Here is a 16857-nt window from a genome sequence, read left to right on the forward strand (position 1 = left end):
TGGGGGGGGGAGGGCGGGGCCGGAAGCCGGGCCATTCTCGCGAGGCCGGGCGGAGCGGAGCCGGCAGGGCCTGTACACCGTGGAGGTCGTTGGTGTCACTTGCCTCCGCCAGCTCCTTTGCCTGCCGGTCCGCGCCCCTCCCGCTACAGCCATGCTGTCCGCCCTCGCCCGCCCTGCCGGCGCCGCTCTCCGCCGCAGCTTCAGCACCTCAGCCCAGGTAGGCCCGATGAGGGGCTGCCTGCAGGCGGGGGTCCCCTGCCTGGGCCACGTGGGTTCTGGGCTCGCGAGCAGCCCTGATCCCCGGGGCCGCCCTAGATCGCAGGGCGGCCCGGTACCGACCCGCGGCTGTGGCGCCCTGGGCCGGCCCGGTTACTGTGCGGGAAGTGCCAAAAGAAAGCCCGGGAGAACGTGGTGGGGGGAGTCCCCCAGCTCGTCCTCCGGACCCCAAGAGGACCTGTTCTTGCCCTGCATTCCTTCAGGGTTGAGAAGCCCGGGCTGCAGGGCCGAAAGTAATTTATGCTTGTATGCAACTGTCTATAGTACTAACCTTGTTCTTTCTGTAGCATCCGTACAAATAACGTGTAATTATTAACTCCATAGTACAGAATGAGATACCGAGGGTAGGGAACTGGTCCAAGGTTGTTACACAGTCATTTAGCCAGAGGATTAAAAGCCAGCTTTTCCGCTCACCGTCAGTGGCTTTTGAATTACCAAGCTTCCTTTTAAGAACCTAAAGACGCTGCTTCCTCTTAAGGACTCTTTTGAAGGATCCTTCCTGCTGTGGGCGGACTGGGCCTGACCCCAGGTGTGGTGACTGTGCAACACTTGGCCTGGGAGTACTTAACCTAAGCTATTTTTAGGCATCTTCTAGGATGGTGGTTCTCAAACTGGTGTGTGTCAGAATCACCTGAAAGCTAATGCAGACCAGACCCAGGTTCATTGAAGGGAGGGTAGTACCTGCACCTTTGTATGTTTATCAGGTGTCCCAGGTGATTCCAATATAACCAAAGTGTGAGAACCCAGGAGATGCCTACGTTGCCTCTTAAGCACTGCATCCAAAAGGGAGGTGATTAGTAAAGGAGATTCCAAATTTCTGCTTTAGCTTCTGTCCTTCAGGTCAGTTTCTTGTGTATTCAGTTCATTTGAAAAATAAGTACACAATAATAGCATTGAGTATCCATGCTTGCCAAGATCTGTGCTGGGTGCTGTAGGAGATAAGATGTCTAAGAAGTGGCACTTGAGATAGGCTCAAAAGGAGTAAACTTAGGACAGATGCTGAAGATTGATGCTGAGGAGTGGGGGGAAGGGAACTGATCACAGGTAACACCGTAGGATTTGCCGACAGATGGTCTGATAAAGGGTTCCAGACGGAGGACACCAAGACTTCAGGCTTTGACATTGCTGATTGCTGAGATGGGAAAGACTGCTGGCAGAGAGTGGATTTGGACAGGGGGAGGCTATCAGGAGCTCAGTTTGAAATGTTGAGTTTAAAATGCATATTGGAGGGGCACCGGTTGAGCGTCGACTCTTGATTTTGGCCCAGGTCATGGTCCCAGAGTCATGAGATTGAGCCCCGCGTCAGGCTCCGTGCTGAACATGGAGCCTGCTTAAGACTGTCTCTCCCTCTGCCTCCTCCCCCACTTGGCACTCTTTCTCTCTAAAAAATTAAAATAAAATGCACATGGACATGGAAGTGGCAATATTGATGAAGGCATTAGAGTAAGTCAGAAAGATGAGCTTGAGCAAAGTAGATAACATTGGTCTAGAGACTTTGGATCCTCTGTCCTTAACAGTAAAAGTGAATCAAGTGCACAGCCTCAATATATTCATTTCTCCCTGTGTGTACTAATATATGTGTTACAACACAAGAAAATAGAACTTTAAAAAGAAACTATAGTAAACTTACATCATAAAGCACACCGAGCAGTGTGCTGTTGACCACCACTCCTCAGCGCAGAAAAGGTCAGCAAGTTTGGAGACTGGTCTTTTAGGAAGAGATCACCAGTTAATCTCTGCAGTACCACAGATTCTCATCACATTGTAAAGATTCTGCCACTGAAGGACTGTGTTTTTATACATGTTAACTAAATTAACGAAACCTTGTAATAGACAAACAATGGCATCACCTCAACATTGAAAGTAAAAGAAAGAGCGAGGAGGTCATCTTATGTATCATAAGGGAGGAGAGTATCTTATGTATCATAAGGGACCGATTCACTTAAGGACCCTGGTGAGGGCATCAGGTCAGTCTGTTTCTTTTTTATTTTATTTTTGAGTAATCTCCATGGGGCTCCATGGTGGATCCACTGCCCTGGTCAGCCTTGGAAGCCGAGCTGAGCAATCTGGGCATGAGGAACTTCAAGGAGATTTTTGAGCAAGGAAGTGAAATGCCCAAAAGTTTAATTTTCTTTTTTTTAATAAAATTTTTTATTATATTTTGAGAGAGAGACAGAGTGTGAGCGGGGGAGGGGCAGAGAGAGAGAGAGGGAGACAATCTGAAGCAGCCTCCAGGCTCCCAGCTGTCAGCACAGAGCCCCATGCAGGGCTCGAACCCACAAGCCGTGAGATCATGACCTGAGCCGAAGTCGGATGCTTTACTGACTAAGCCACCCAGGCGCCCCTCAAAAGTTTAATTTTCTGAAGAATGGTTGAAGGTGGTGGTGAGGGGCCTAAGATAGACAATGGAACAGGAACAGAAGTCAGGGACAGGTTGGGAAGATGTTTGAGATGCCAAGTCCTTCCTGTCTTAACTGGGGGAAGGGAAGGCAGGATAAGGGAAGAGGCAGGAAATGCTTCTAAGGGTTTGGATTTGGGAGAACACAGGTACTATTTGGGAACAGGGTAGGAGAGATAGCATAAACTTATTTAGACAGTTGGAATGTCTGACAGAGCTGGGAATGTGGGAGTTGGAATTTGAGAGTTCCAAGGATTAGAGACAAGACGTGAGAGTGATAACTGAAGGTCTGGAAGTGGATGACATTGCCAGGCCTTGGGTTCTGGTTGATGTGGCTAGTGAAGTCTTCTGGGAAGTCAGGGGTCCCCCTTTACAGTACCAATTTAAAAAACAAAACAAAACTGAGTTTGAATTTTAGTTGTGTATGCTTTTAGGGTTTACCTTTCTTAAGCAGATGGCACATGATGGGCGGTTGGTTGGGCTTGGTTTGGGGTTTAGTTTCAGGTTTTGATAACCAAAGTCCATAATTACCAGCATCCGTTGCCGTAGAGATCTGTGTCGATAGTATAAGGACCCTAGATGGCCACATGCAGTGCTTTGGATTTTTGTCTCTGTTTTCTCAGTTTGTCTCCTTCCCTGGCACCTGCCCGCCTGCCTGCCAGGGATAATCCCCCTTCTCATTTGTTGGGTTACAGCAGAAACCAGCTCACCGAGGAATTTTGGTTAGGCCTTGAGTGAGCCTTATGGAGAAGGGTACCTTGTGTATAATAAGAGCGAGCTTCAGAGCACTGCTTAGAATAGATCTGTTCTTCTAAGACTTAGTTTTTCTTCTTTTCCTTTCTTTTCTTTCTCTCTCCTTCCTTCCTTCCTTCCTTCCTTCCTTCCTTCCTTCCTTCCTTCCTTCCTTCCTTCCTTCCTTCCTTCCCAAATTGAAGAATCAAATTGCCTGTGTTTGGCTTGTATCCCACTTCATCAATTCCTTTCATAGGAAAGGTTACCAGGAGGCAGTCATTGAATTAGTCATTCAGGATGGCTGGGGTGAGGGTGGCCTTAATTTAAGTCTCACCTGGTCATCATCCTTCACAGACTCCTCTTCCTCCTTTATGCTGGTATTCATAGGGCTCTGTCTCTAGTGCTCCTGTCACTCTGTGTTCTCTTTTGTGCCTTGTCCGTGGCTACCATTAATCCCAGTGCAGATGGATAGGACCTCCAGACCAAGCTTAAAGGCAACATTGTCTACTTAAGCCAGGAAGCTGTCATCCCAGATTTGTCCCTCTGCTCACCATCTGGATAGAGGGAGAGGGGAGGGAGTAACTGAATCACTTGTAGCTCACCCATCCTTCATGCTTGCCTTTATCCCACCCTTGAATCATGCTTGGACTATTGCAGTAGTCTCCCTGCCTCCATTCTTGAAGATCTACAGTCTGTCTTCCATTCTGCCTCATAACTTTGTAAAACACAGTTCTGGACATGCTTTTCCCAGCTTTTAAGGCCTTTCAGTGGTCCTCCTTTGCCCAAAAGAACTAGATGCACTCTGCTAGGCCCTTAGCTTTGGCCCTACCTTCTTCCTTCCTCCACGTGTGTCCAGCAATGCTTGAGCCATAGAGGACTGTTTCCCTTCAGTAGGCCATATTCCATACTCCTCCCCCTGGCATCCATCTGGTAAACTCCTACTCATCCTTCAAAATCCCCCCCAAACAGCTCGTTCTCTTTGCACCTCTGCCTTTCCCGGCATCTACCTGTGTAGCGCTTGTCACACTAGATGCCCCTTACCCCGTTTGCACGTCTTTCAGCTCGCAGGCCTTGTTGTAGTTTGCAAGTCATTCTAGCGTGTGGCAGGTAGGAAGTCCGCATCCCGTACTGTGACAGCCTGCTGGGAGGTGCTTGCATGCATGTGTGTATAGTTTTTAAAACTACAGGCTGCAGGGAAGGCAGCCTGAGTGAGGCTTGTTCCCCTTGCGGAGGGTGTGTGCAGTACGACCTGGACCATGACAACATCTGTAGACCTAAGTTCCTCATTTTCCTGAGATAAGCTTCTGTGTTTCAAAAGAAAACTGGACCTTTGGACTGGTCGAAATACAATTGTGTCTTCTTTGGCACCATGGCCATAAAGGAGGCCCAGTGTGGTATTTTACAGGCTGTCACGTGAATACTTTTAATGCCGATTCTATATTAAGAGTCCTTTCTCTGTGCCCCTTTACAGAACAATGCTAAAGTAGCCGTGTTAGGGGCTTCTGGAGGAATTGGACAGCCCCTTTCGCTTCTCCTCAAGAACAGCCCCTTGGTGAGCCGCCTGACCCTCTACGACATTGCTCACACACCCGGAGTGGCTGCAGATCTGAGCCACATCGAGACCAGAGCAGCTGTGAAAGGTACTGGGCACGCTGACCCTGGACTCTGCTTCTCTTCTCCCCGGTAGACCGGGATCCAAGCCGTAGAATAGAATTCTTCGACGAAACTACATCAGAGCCAGGGTTTCCAAGTTTATCGTAAAACTGAATTTCACAAGTAATTAATGTCTTTCTGGACTTGAGCCTGTAAAAATTATATAGCAATATCTTTCAGAAGAAAACAAAGGTGGTCTAATCTTCCCATTTTTAATTTTTTCTAATTTGAAAAGACAATAGGATCAGGAAGGGGAATTTGGGGGGGACTTATATATCCTGGTTATTTTAACTTTTTTTTTTTTTTTTTAGAGTTTACTTTTGAGAGAGAGAGAGCATGCGAGTGGGGCAGGGGCAGAGAGAGAGCGGGACAGAGGATCTAAAGCAGGCTCTGTGCTGACAGCAGAGAGCCTGATATGGGGCTTGAACTCAGAAAACCATGAGATCATGGCCTGAGCCGAAGTCAGAAGTTCAACTGACTGAGCCACCCAGGCGCCCCTTACCTTTACTTTGTAGCAGTATTTATCCGTGTTACCAAATTGGTTAAACCATTTTTTTTTAAGTTTATTCTTAGAGCGAGAATATGTACACACACACACACACACACACGCATACACATGCACGAGTGGGGGACGGGCAGAGAGGGACTCCCAAGCAGCCTCCACACTCAGCGCAGAACCCAACATGGGGCTCAATCCCACAACCCTGAGGTCATGACCTGAGCCGAAATCAAGAGTCGGATCCTCAATCGACTGAGCCACCCAGGTGCCCCTTGGTTAAATCATTTTTAAGGCAATTCTGTAGTTGGTCACTGATTTATTATGCCCGTCCTGTTGGCCTTTGGGCTATTTCCTGTGTTTCTCCACTGGAGACACAAACACAAGCTGTGACGAACATCTTCATCTTCACATCTTGTTTCTTAGGATTCCAAAAGTGGAATCAGGAGGTGTGACTATGTCAAAGATTATACCGTATTATACACCAAATGGCAGTGATCCGTCTCTGCTGACGGTGTATGGAAGTGCCCTGTGTGGTGGTGTTTACACGCATCCTCCGCTGGTGCAAACAGCTCAGGAGGTCAACTGTCAGAACTTACGTTTATGTGCCTTCCATAGCCTCAGTTGGTTTGCTCGTCCTCTTTCAGGTCTTCTGGAAGGTCCTGCAATAAGGAAAAAGTTCAAATCAAAGCAGATATTGGTCATTGGAGCAAATTTCCCTTGAAATCTTTGAAAATGGACCTTTTCCCCTACGAGCAAGCAAACTAGATCCAAATGCTTAGAGGTCCTGCGTTGTCAGCTCTGTGACTTTCTTTTCATGGCGTGCAGTGTGCCTTCTGATCTGACCCCGAGATGGAGCTTTCGTCAGGATGATTGGGGAGGGAGATGAGCAGCTCTTTGACCTGGGAGCTGAGAAGGCCTTTCAGGAGCTAGCGGGTCAGGTGAAGGCAAACAGCGGACTTGGTTTGGTTTGGGGAAAACCTCTAGGGTTGGTCCATTCTGAATGGGTCGGGGGCTGGGCAGTTGGCGGCTGGAGGAAAGTAGCGTGAGAGAGTGCCGGGATTGTCAAACTCATGGGCATTAGTGGCCAGGAAGCACTTCACAGGTGGGCCTTACACCTGAGGCCTTCAGTCGGCGTCGGACCCGGGTGGGGCTGGCCATCTTCCCCAGCTCTGTCCCCAAAGATGTGCTCGCCTGCCCAGGTCAGAAACGGTGAACTTGCTCTTTCCTGGGGGGATGGTATTTTCTAGGCTACCTCGGACCTGAGCAGCTGCCAGACTGCCTGAAAGGTTGTGATGTGGTGGTTATTCCCGCAGGAGTTCCGAGAAAACCAGGTGTGTGTTTGAAAGCCCTCCCTCGTGTCTCCCTGCGGGTCAGGTGAGGAAGTGGTTTTCCTTTAAACTGGATCAAGTCATTGTTTCATGGCAGAGAAAAATTCCAAAGGCTCCCCAGTACCTGCGGGATAGAGGGAAATCTCCTCCTTGGCCTGGCTAAAGCCTTACACACGTCTGCTGTGTCTGTCCCCTGCTCAGTCTGGTGCTTCTGTGCCCGCTGTCTGCGTGGAGTGCCCTTTCCTTCACCCGCCCCTCGGGAGTTCTCACTGATCCTGGATGATCCTCCTCAGATCCCTCCCTCCCTGGCTCCTCCCCACACTCCACCCCCTCCACCAGCCTCTGTTTGGGCACGTGTCACACTAGGTTGTTTCTCCTACAAGATAGATTTCCTTGGAAGGGGGACCCTGTCTCACCCAGGGTATCTAACAACCGTAACAGAGCACTTGCTACACCTTTGGCAATTCCTTCCGTGCTCTGTGAGCATGTTGAATTGGATCGTTCTCAGGCATGACACGGGATGATCTGTTCAACACCAATGCCTCCATCGTGGCCACCCTGACCGCTGCCTGCGCCCAGCATTGCCCCGAGGCCATGATCTGCATCATTTCAAACCCGGTAAGTGCCTGTGGCAGGTAGGCCGTGAATACTGTGCCGAAAGCTCGTAATTAGCAAAAGTGTGCAGATATGCTTACAGGGACAAATATCCGGTTAAGGTGCTGCAGGGGACAGACTGGATGAAGTAACTGGGAATTTCAGCCTGGGTTTTCCACCATTTGTGTGCCTTTGGGCAAATCACTTCCCCTCTCTGTCTTAGTTTCTCCACCTGAAAAGTCCGTCGTTGTTGTTTTAGTGTTTATTTATTTATTTTGAGAGAACACGTGCACATGTGCAAGAGGAAGAGGGACAGAGAGAGAGAGAATCCCAGACAGGCTCCGCTGTCCACACAGACGCGGGGCTCGATCCCACGACCCTGAGATCATGACCTGAGCTGAAATCAAGAGTTGGATGCTCAACCGACCGAGCCACCCAGGCACCCTGAAAAAGTCCATTCATTAGGCTCCATTCCACCCTGATGGTTGCGGCCTGTTGACTTCTTTTACTGTATTCTACTCGGGGTTTGCCCTTCCTGGTTCCCTGTCACACTTGCACAGCCACCCCAGGCCCTGCTCGCGGGTTTTTGTAGGGAGCTTATCCTCCAAACCTGAAAGCACGTGTGCTGTCTCCTCCCTGAGAAGACGGCGTGGCCCCCAAGCCTCCCCAACAGCCCGGGTTGCATTTAACCACAGCCCTCTCCGTGCCTCCCTCCTGGGCGAATCTGGTCTCTGAGGATCGGGTTCTGGGTAGAAGTGCAACCACAGTGGTGTTGACTGGGGATGTGCCTGCCAATCCACGAGATTGTGCCCCACAAGAGGCTGTGCCCAGTGCCTCTGAGAAGCGGATCTCCACCTGGCTCGCCCTCCTCGGGGCATCCAGTCAGCCATGGAAAGCAGCTGCTGCCGGGAAGCTAACCTGGTGCCTGATAGAAGTCCTGCCGTTTTCTTTCGTTTTTATTATGTGTTTTCTACGCACCCGGCAACGTGTCCGCACTTGCTGTATATTAAGTCCTGTAACCCTCACAGCCTCGTGGGGTAGTTGTCTCCTCTGTGTGACGGTGAGGAACCAAGCCCTAGGAGTTGAGGAAGCTTGCCCAGGGTTGCCTCGCAGAGCAGCAGAGCTGGGACTTGACCCCGAGCCCTCGGTCTCTGGCCGTGTGCGATGCCGTCCTGTTTTAGGAATGGCCGTTCAGGTGTCAGCCCCAGCTGGGGAGGACGGTGTCCGGTGGAGCCGTCCTCACGATTTAGGTCGATAGCTGGCAAGGCACGTGCCCATTGGAGCTGTGGGCCCAGAAACCACTAGGGGTAAATAGCACCTGCCAAGACGAAGGGCTCTTTGTTCACGTCAGGGGGAAAAGAGGAAGTTGGCCCACGGTGACCTGTTCTGTCTTGAGGGTGGCTTGCCTGTAAACAGCGGAGCGGTTTGGCACCTTAGGACTTATTAATGGTCTGGGGAAGAGACTTGTCCTTCGGTCGCATGCCTCTTCTCTCAGAATGCAGGGCAAGTTACGCCACTCTCTCAATCTACTAGGTTAACTCCACCATCCCGATTACGGCGGAAGTTTTCAAGAAGCATGGAGTATACAACCCCAATAAAATCTTCGGGGTGACAACCCTGGACATTGTCAGAGCCAACACTTTTATTGCAGAACTGAAGGTAAGAGCTGCGCCGGATATTTTTCAAGTTATGTTCCTGGCTGCTTGGCTGACCTATGGGCATAGGAGACCAGGCACTTACACATCACTTGTGACTCCAGAATCATCAGTGTTCTTGGGGCTTGCCCCTGTTGGGGAGAGTTGCCCTCACGCTTTCTTGGGCAATCCACACAGGCCCATGCAGGTTTGAACCGTGGTCAGCTTCAGTCTTGACTCGACTCTGTCTGTCCTCCCTGGTGCCTTATGGGTCCAGGCTTTTCCTGGGTTTCTCGCTGGCTCAGCTGGGTTGTACTCTCCAATTTCATTGCCTCTGAAAATTAGAACTAACAGGATTTACCTGCTGATTGTTAGACAAATGGTAAAGTTGGCAAACACGAAGAACTAAGGAAGGTTCCGGAAGGCCTGAGGTGTCAGGACTTTCATTCCTGATCGATAGTTCTGGCTCCCGTCTTGGGTTGCCTCAGCGAGTTCGCATCTGGCCAGTTGCCTGCGGCTCCTTGGGCTGCCGACTGAGCTGCCAGGCCCGTCCTGGGGTGGGTTCGACATGGGCGCCAGCTCTGGCGTCCTCGGTGCCTCTCGTTGCTCGCTTCCGAGTCTTGGGGTGTGGATCCAGCAGAACCACTTCCTCTGACCTAAAGAAGTGCCCCTCCTGAGCTTCAGGCCATTTTTTTTCTGACTTTGCAGATGAGGGGGACTCTAAAGTAGGAACAGGGGTCATGCGCACGGCCAAGCAAGGAGGGCACACACGACACCGTTGACCTTCGTTGTACCCCCTGCTCCCTGTGCGCCTGGCAGGTTCGCCTCTGAGGGGTGACACCCTGCTTTAGCTCGTGCTGCAGCGTGTCCCCGGCTTCTGTGCTAGGCGCGGGTGTCCCAGAGATCCAGAAGATAGGGGAGCCCTTGGGATTCAAGAGACAATATTATCGAGTAACCGGTTCGGCGCGGGTGTGTAGGGTGGTTGTCTGAGTCAGGACCAGCTTTCTGGGCAAGCTTGTGCTCAGCTGAGTCTGACCGAGAACGGGCCGAGAGGGTGGGGTTCGGGCTTCCTGAGGCTCCCAGCCCGGTTTCATGGAAGCCACAGTGTTCATTCCCTTTGGGCTCTCGTGGTGCTACCAGCTCTTGGCCGAAGCACACCATCTCCCCCAGGCCCCAGTCCTGCGGCAACACACCGGCTACATGGGGCTGGTTTGGTTACTTAGAATTACATAAAACTAGAAATCCATGTCCTCGTTGCACTGGCCACATTTCAGATGTGGCTTCTGTGTCCTTGCAGAAAGTTCTGGACGGTGCTATCGTAGCCAGAGAAGTTCTTTTTGAGGTGAAGGAAGGGGGGGGCGGGTCTTGGCCCCTGGCAGAGACTCTAATGCTTGTCAGGCTTCAGTTCAGTGAATTGCCCTTTACCTCAGGTCTCTGGCGTTCTGAGAAAATCCTGAATTGTATCAGGAATGAAAGTTGGCCCTTAAACCTCCAGCATCTGGACCCTCCTCAGTCCCTCGGCCATCTCTTGCCCCCTTTGCCACCTTCTCTTTGCATTTCTGCTGATGTTGTAGGTATTTCTTGTACCCTAGGCCTCTGCTCATTTAGCCATAGAAAACGCTTCCTTTGGCAAAGTCCTGCTGCTGCTTCCCAGATGAAGTTAAGTCTCTCCCAAAAAGGCTCTCCCAGGCTAAGGAAGTGCTTACCCTTCCGAGGCCGCCCCATGCGGCTGTCTTAGCACATGACAGTGGGACGTCATTTGTGTCTGTCTTGTAATCGACAGTGAGTGTCTCAAAAACGGGGGCTCTGTCTGTCCACGCCTGCGTCCCTGGTGACCAGCACACTGCCTTGGCACAGAGGTACTTCCACGTGAGCCCCCTGCTCCGTGAACTTGATCCAGCCGTGTCCCCCTTTCCGGGCAAGACTGGTTCCTAACTGAGGGCTGCTCTCTTTAGCAGCCACGGCATTTGAGAAAAGTGGCGTCATTTGGGGACTGCTCACTTCCCTCCCAGGACTCCCACCAGATTCCTTTTTTTGACCGTCTTAAGAAATACCTGGTCCACAGATTTGTGGGGGCGTTGTGCCTCCGGTTTAACAAACGAATCAGCCTCTTCTGGCAGGCCCCCACAAAGAACCATGGGGTTTTGACCCCTTACAACTCAGTTTTATTCTGTCCTGATCACAGATTGAGCTGACAGAGTTCTCACCCCCAGGTTTCCTAGAATTGTTTTTGAATTTTGCTCTAGAATGAAGGCAAGGGAATTTGACTTGTTGTCTCTGACACAGTGTAGGGACATGAGTCTGGGCTTGTGCTAGGAGAATGACATTAGCTCTGGGGAAGACGACGGTCATCCTCAGGTTCTGAGAAGATACCAGACCGACGGGGACCGACGGGGACCACCGGGGGGGACCTACATGGAGGCCGTTTTCTGCTCACTGTAAAGGAAGACCCTCGTAGTAACCTCCCCGGATGACGCACCACTCCACGCTGCCCCGTTCACACTGCTGCTCCACCATGTGGTGGGGCCGGGGGAGGGACTCTAAATACAGCTGGACTCAGTCTTTTGTGGTTTCTTTGTTCTGAGTTCCGTGGGTTTTTCCAGGATCGGTGCTTTAGGTGGATATGACATTTTATACTCAAAGAGCTTTAAAAATTAACAAAGCTTCATACTCTGGTGGCCAGGGTTTAGATCCAGCTCGAGTCAATGTTCCTGTCATTGGTGGCCATGCTGGGAAGACCATCATCCCCCTGATCTCTCAGGTAAGTGTGTCACCTTTGCCAGGAAGCCTTAGGATCACGAACGCCTTTCAGGGGTTCCGCTTTGAGGCACTAAAGACAGACTGACAAAGAACTCAGCATCTTTGTATTTCGAGAGGATTCCTGCTGTGGTTACGGCCCGCCCATTGTCTGGGGGGCTCTCGAGTGGCCTGTGGGGCTGCGGTTGGGCTCCAGCAACTCGGGGTCCACACCTGCGGGAGCGAGCGCGGTCAGAAGGTGCTCGTGGCAGCCTGCTCCCAACACGGCGAGACTGCCGCGGGGACCGCTGAATTCCCGGGTAGGTCAGAGCAGGCAAAGCTGTTGTGTTTAAAAACGAGTAGAGACCAGGTGAACGCCACTGCGAATGAGGAAAATGAAACCAGTGTCCTGATCCCCGAGTTTAACGCACACGGAAGGAGTCAAAATATTTGTGGTGTCCTCACCAAAAGCGCATAACGTTGTAAGAAAAGCATGAGGGAAACCTCCCATAAATCTAAATTGAGAGACATTCTACAAAACGAGCAGTCGGTAGGTACTCTTGACAAGTGTCCCGGAAGACGGGACCACTAAGGAGTAGACTGAGCTGGGATAACCGTCCGCTGGGGTCCTGGATCAGAAAAGGGACAGGAAAGGGACAGCAGTGGGGAAGTGGGTGACCTCTGGGTGGGGCCCGTAGTCAACATGTCAATGATGATTTTCTGTTCCTTAGAATTGCCCCGTGGTTATGTGAGATGCTAACATTAGGGTAGGCTGGGTGAGGGAAATCTTTGTGCTGTTTTTACGACTCTTCGCTAAATCTAAAATTAGTCCAAAATACTAAAAGTTCTTTAAAAATGAGTAGGAACCGGGAGCACCTGGCTGGCTCAGTCGCTGGAGCCTATGACTCTTAATCTCGGGGTCGTGAGTTCAAGCCCCAGGTTGGGTGTGGAACCCACTTAAAAAAAAAAAAAAAAGAGTAGGGACCGCACTACACCTCCCAAAAAGGTGACGTACTTTAAAGCGAAGGTGGTCTTTGCTTTAAGTGCAGTGGCGGTGGGGGGGGTCCTGCCATGACAGGGGGAGGGGACACGGGGTCTGGGAGTGGCAGCAGCCCCTGCTCACGTGCTCCCTGTGACTTTGGCCTGCAGTGTACTCCCAAGGTGGACCTACCCCAGGACCAGCTGACAGCCGTCACTGGGCGGATCCAGGAGGCCGGCACAGAGGTGGTGAAGGCCAAAGCTGGAGCAGGTAGATTCTTGGGGGACGACCCCCGTGTGGGGTGCTGATGCTAGAGGCCCTCCAGCTCATGGCTGAAGACCGGAAGGGCCCCGGGCAGGCAGCGAACCCTTCTCTTAGCTTCAGGTGTGTTCACTGGGTGAGCCCGTCCCGCAGCAGAGGGCAGCTCGGCTGTGTGGCATGGAAGGGCGTCTGAGCTTGGCGAAGCCAGTTGTGTGCCATTCATGAGTTTGTAAAACGAAGAAACGCCGACTGAATTCTTCACCGCTAAAGGGGAAGATGTGGAAGATGTTACTTAGCTGACAGAGCGGCCTCTCCTGGGCTTTACGGTCCCGGTGCTGGCTTGGCTAACTTGCCCGTGCCCTCCTAGGCTCTGCCACCCTGTCCATGGCATACGCCGGAGCCCGGTTTGTCTTCTCCCTCGTGGATGCCATCAACGGAAAGGAAGGAGTTGTCGAATGTTCCTTCGTTAAATCCCAAGAAACAGACTGTCCCTATTTCTCCACACCTTTACTGCTGGGGGTACGTATCCTGGAGGCTGTGTCTTGGGCTCGTGGAAGGAGGCTCATTGTCTATGCTTAAGGTCGGGAGCCCTGGCTGTTTGCTCCGTAATTCGGTTTCCCGTTGTGCGGTAACTGCATCCCGGTGCCTGGCCTGTGCTGGGGTTTGGAGGGTGGACGTACATCATAGAATTAAGAGCAGGGAGAAACCTCAGGCTGAGGGGGGCTGGGTAGGAACCCGCTGGCATGTGAATCCCTTCCCTGTGGCTCTGCCGGCTGGTCAGCGCAGCTGTCTCACTGTGTTTCTTTCTTTTTTGTTTTAATTTTTTTTTTAATGTTTCTTTTTGAGAAGGAGAGAGACAGAGCACGAGCTGGGGAGGGGCGGGGCGAGAATGAGACACAGAATCCGAAGCAGGCTCCAGGCTCTGAGCTGTCAGCACAGAGCCCAATGCGAGGCTCGAACCCACAAGCTGTGAGATCATGACCTGAGCTGAAGTCGGACGCTCAACCGACTGAGCCACCCAGGCGCCCCTCACTGTGTTTCTCGATGAGACACGTGTTCTGTCTCCAGGCGGCCGTGGGCACTTCTGGAGGAAAAGGCTTCCCTTCCCCATCCTGTGTGACGTCGCCCCGTGGCTCATGCTTGTTCGTTCTTGCTCTGACCTCGGGGCGCGCCGAGCCCCTTCCCTCTTCCAGGGAGGCCTGAAGAGCTGGCAGAGCTGTGATATTTTCCAGCTCAGGTGTCCCTGCTCCCTTGCTCTCGCCCCTACCGGTTTTCTTCCTGGAACGTGTTGCAGACCCCCTTGGAACCGTGGTGTCTGGGATAGAGCCCCTCTGGCCCCAGTGCTTGGCTTCAGTCAGGCTGTTTTGGAGGCAGCTGTCCGGTCTGATGACCCTCCCCAAGTCTTCAGGGAGCAGAAACCCCTAAGTCTCACTCTGTTTCTGATGTGCGGGTGGCTGCTGACGTCAGGCAGATGTGTGGTTGCCTTCATCTTCTCCCCAGAAAGGAACTGTGTGGTGACATGCCAAGCCACCCAGGGGCCCTTCCCACAGATGCCCTGGTGTCCAAAGATCCCGGAGACATTGGCCCCGGGCCTCGGGGACTCCGTGTGGCGGAGAGACCCACTAAACAGACTAATGCCGTGACCAGTGTGGTGGGGCAGGCCCTGCAGGCCCTGGAGTCAGGGAGGGCTCTCCAGGGAGATGGACTGGAAGCCTCCCCTGCTCACACAGACACCAGCTCAACTGTGGAGGTGACACGGTGACAGACACCTGTTGTTTTCCTGATGTCACATGTGTGCCTACTTGATTACATTGGACCCGGGTGGCTATTACCAACTCGGGGAAAAGACTAGAACCCAAAAGTATGCTGTGTGTTGGGAAGAAGAACATGCGGCGCTGCTAACGACCGAGCACCCTGGGTGCCAAGTCGCCCGCGTGTGTTCTCACCGCCTCCTTTGAGGTGGAAAGTATGCCCGTTTTCTAGATGAGAAACCGCCTTGGCCAAAGTGCACATGGTGTGAGTGACCGAGTCCAGATCCTAGCCGAGGATCGTCTGCCTGAAGCCCGGGCTCGGGGCAGAGCCGTGAAGTTACATGGCAGGTTTTGTTCAACAGCCTCGTCCACAGAAACCGGCTGTAAAATTTACAGTATTTTTAGCGGTTGTTGTTAATTTCAGAATTGTCCGTTTTTACCACCTCCTCTCTCCTCCAGAAAAAGGGCATCGAGAAGAACCTAGGCATCGGCAAGATCTCTCCTTTCGAAGAGAAGATGATCGCCGAAGCCCTCCCTGAGCTGAAGGCCTCCATCAAGAAAGGAGAAGAGTTCGTGAAGAACATGAAATGAGAGGGCAGCTGGTGAGCGGTCCGCGTCCCTAACTTATGAAGGCATCATGTCCCTGTAAAGCCGTCTCACACCCCTTCGTGTTTCAGTCGCGTTACCCACGAGTGTTGTGTTAACGTTGCTGCCCCTTCCAAATCGTGGGTCCGTCTGTGGGTGCCTCAATAAAAGCAGGCTCTGAATTTCTTTATCAAGGTCTCCGTAAATGTGCTTTCTTCCCCCTGCTTCAGAGGGTCTGGCATCACGAATCGGAAGATGTTATTTACATATTAGACTGACGCATGATGGTCTCATCAGTAGCTTCGAGAACATCTAGAATCTTTATCAGTGGCTGTTCTCCCCCCAACCCTGCCCTGCAACAATGTGTCCCTCAGCTGTGCAAACTGAGGAGGGCTCGGCTCCAGCCCGATTCCTCAGAGTCCTTGGAACGCAGCTGTGGCGGGGTGACAGCTGGTGGCACTTGCCCAGCTGCCCTTTCCCATCCCCAGTTCTTCCCACGTGGTGGTTTCTGCCTAAGCAGACCGCTCCATCGTTTACGCTGGAGCTGCCTTGGCTGACCTCCGTCTCGCTCTGAACCCCATCCTCCCCTCACCAGGCCCGGGTGTTCAGAGACGGGGACTGCCCCAGGCAGAGTTGTGAGGAAAGCCGGGGCAGGAGCAGAAAAAACCAAAACGCCAGCTGCCGTGGCTGCGCTGGGGACACAGGAAGGCTGGCTCCGTGTCTTCATCAGAGTCCTAAAAAGGAACTTGGTTGTATTCTCTGGCCTTAGCGTACATGGAGGGGACCTGTTCCCATTGTCCGCGCCTGAGAAGGAACGTGGCGGCGGCAACTGGATGAACTTACGTGAAGGGCAAAAGGGCTGGTGGGGGCGGAGCTGAGCCCAGCGCCCAACACCCACGTGTCTACAGCAGCTTCTCTTTAATGACGGACGTGATCATTACATCGTTGTTTTGTTACGAGTCCTCAGTATGTGCTGCTTAAAACCTAAAACAGCAGCCAAAAAATAAAGCAGGAAAATAATCGCTGGTAATGGAATCTGTCCTCTTACTTTTGCTTATTTCGTAAGTTAACACTTCGTGTGCCCGTTTGCATGCAGCCCACGCTTCCGGTTCTGTTACTGTAAAACAACCCCCCCCCCCAGTCTAGTTGCTCAAGAGCCACTTTATGTACCTCCCCCCCTTTCTGCATGTGGACAAGGTTCCGCTGGGTGGTCCCCACCCCACCAGGTGCAGGAACTGGCCAGTCTGGCCCACTGGAGACTGTAGCTCGCCACGGCTGGTGTTGGGGGGACCCTGGGGCAGCCAGGCTTGTCACTCTCCACGGGGCCTCTGTGCAGAGTGGGCAGACTTCTTCCTTGACAGCTCAGGGTTCCCAAAAGTGCAAAAGCAGAAACTGCCAGGCATTAGGACAGGCTCAGAACCGGCCCGGCAT

At 52.2% G+C, this 16857-nt stretch overlaps 1 protein-coding gene across 1 annotated transcript; it reads left to right on the forward strand.

The window, feature by feature from the left end:
• The first annotated feature begins 33 nt into the window (after positions 1 to 33).
• Positions 34 to 15616, forward strand: MDH2 (malate dehydrogenase 2). The gene is made up of 9 exons (XM_027041978.2): positions 34 to 217; positions 4878 to 5046; positions 6806 to 6889; positions 7395 to 7504; positions 9014 to 9139; positions 11798 to 11875; positions 13000 to 13099; positions 13458 to 13609; positions 15301 to 15616. Exons 1-9 carry the CDS (start codon positions 152 to 154, stop codon positions 15430 to 15432), a joined length of 1017 nt encoding a protein of 338 aa, XP_026897779.1. The 5' UTR covers positions 34 to 151; the 3' UTR covers positions 15433 to 15616.
• Positions 15617 to 16857: the final 1241 nt, after the last annotated feature.

The sequence above is a fragment of the Acinonyx jubatus genome, chromosome E3 (assembly GCF_027475565.1).
Source record: "Acinonyx jubatus isolate Ajub_Pintada_27869175 chromosome E3, VMU_Ajub_asm_v1.0, whole genome shotgun sequence".
NCBI lineage: Eukaryota > Metazoa > Chordata > Mammalia > Carnivora > Felidae > Acinonyx > Acinonyx jubatus.

Excerpts from the sequence above, each read along its gene's own strand:
- MDH2 (XM_027041978.2), top strand. The coding sequence starts at position 152 with ATGCTGTCCGCCCTCGCCCGCCCTGCCGGCGCCGCTCTCCGCCGCAGC. Across the intron at positions 6,890-7,394 it reads AGGAGTTCCGAGAAAACCAG|GCATGACACGGGATGATCTG; the intron begins GTGTGTGTTTGA and ends GATCGTTCTCAG. Across the intron at positions 11,876-12,999 it reads TCATCCCCCTGATCTCTCAG|TGTACTCCCAAGGTGGACCT; the intron begins GTAAGTGTGTCA and ends TTTGGCCTGCAG.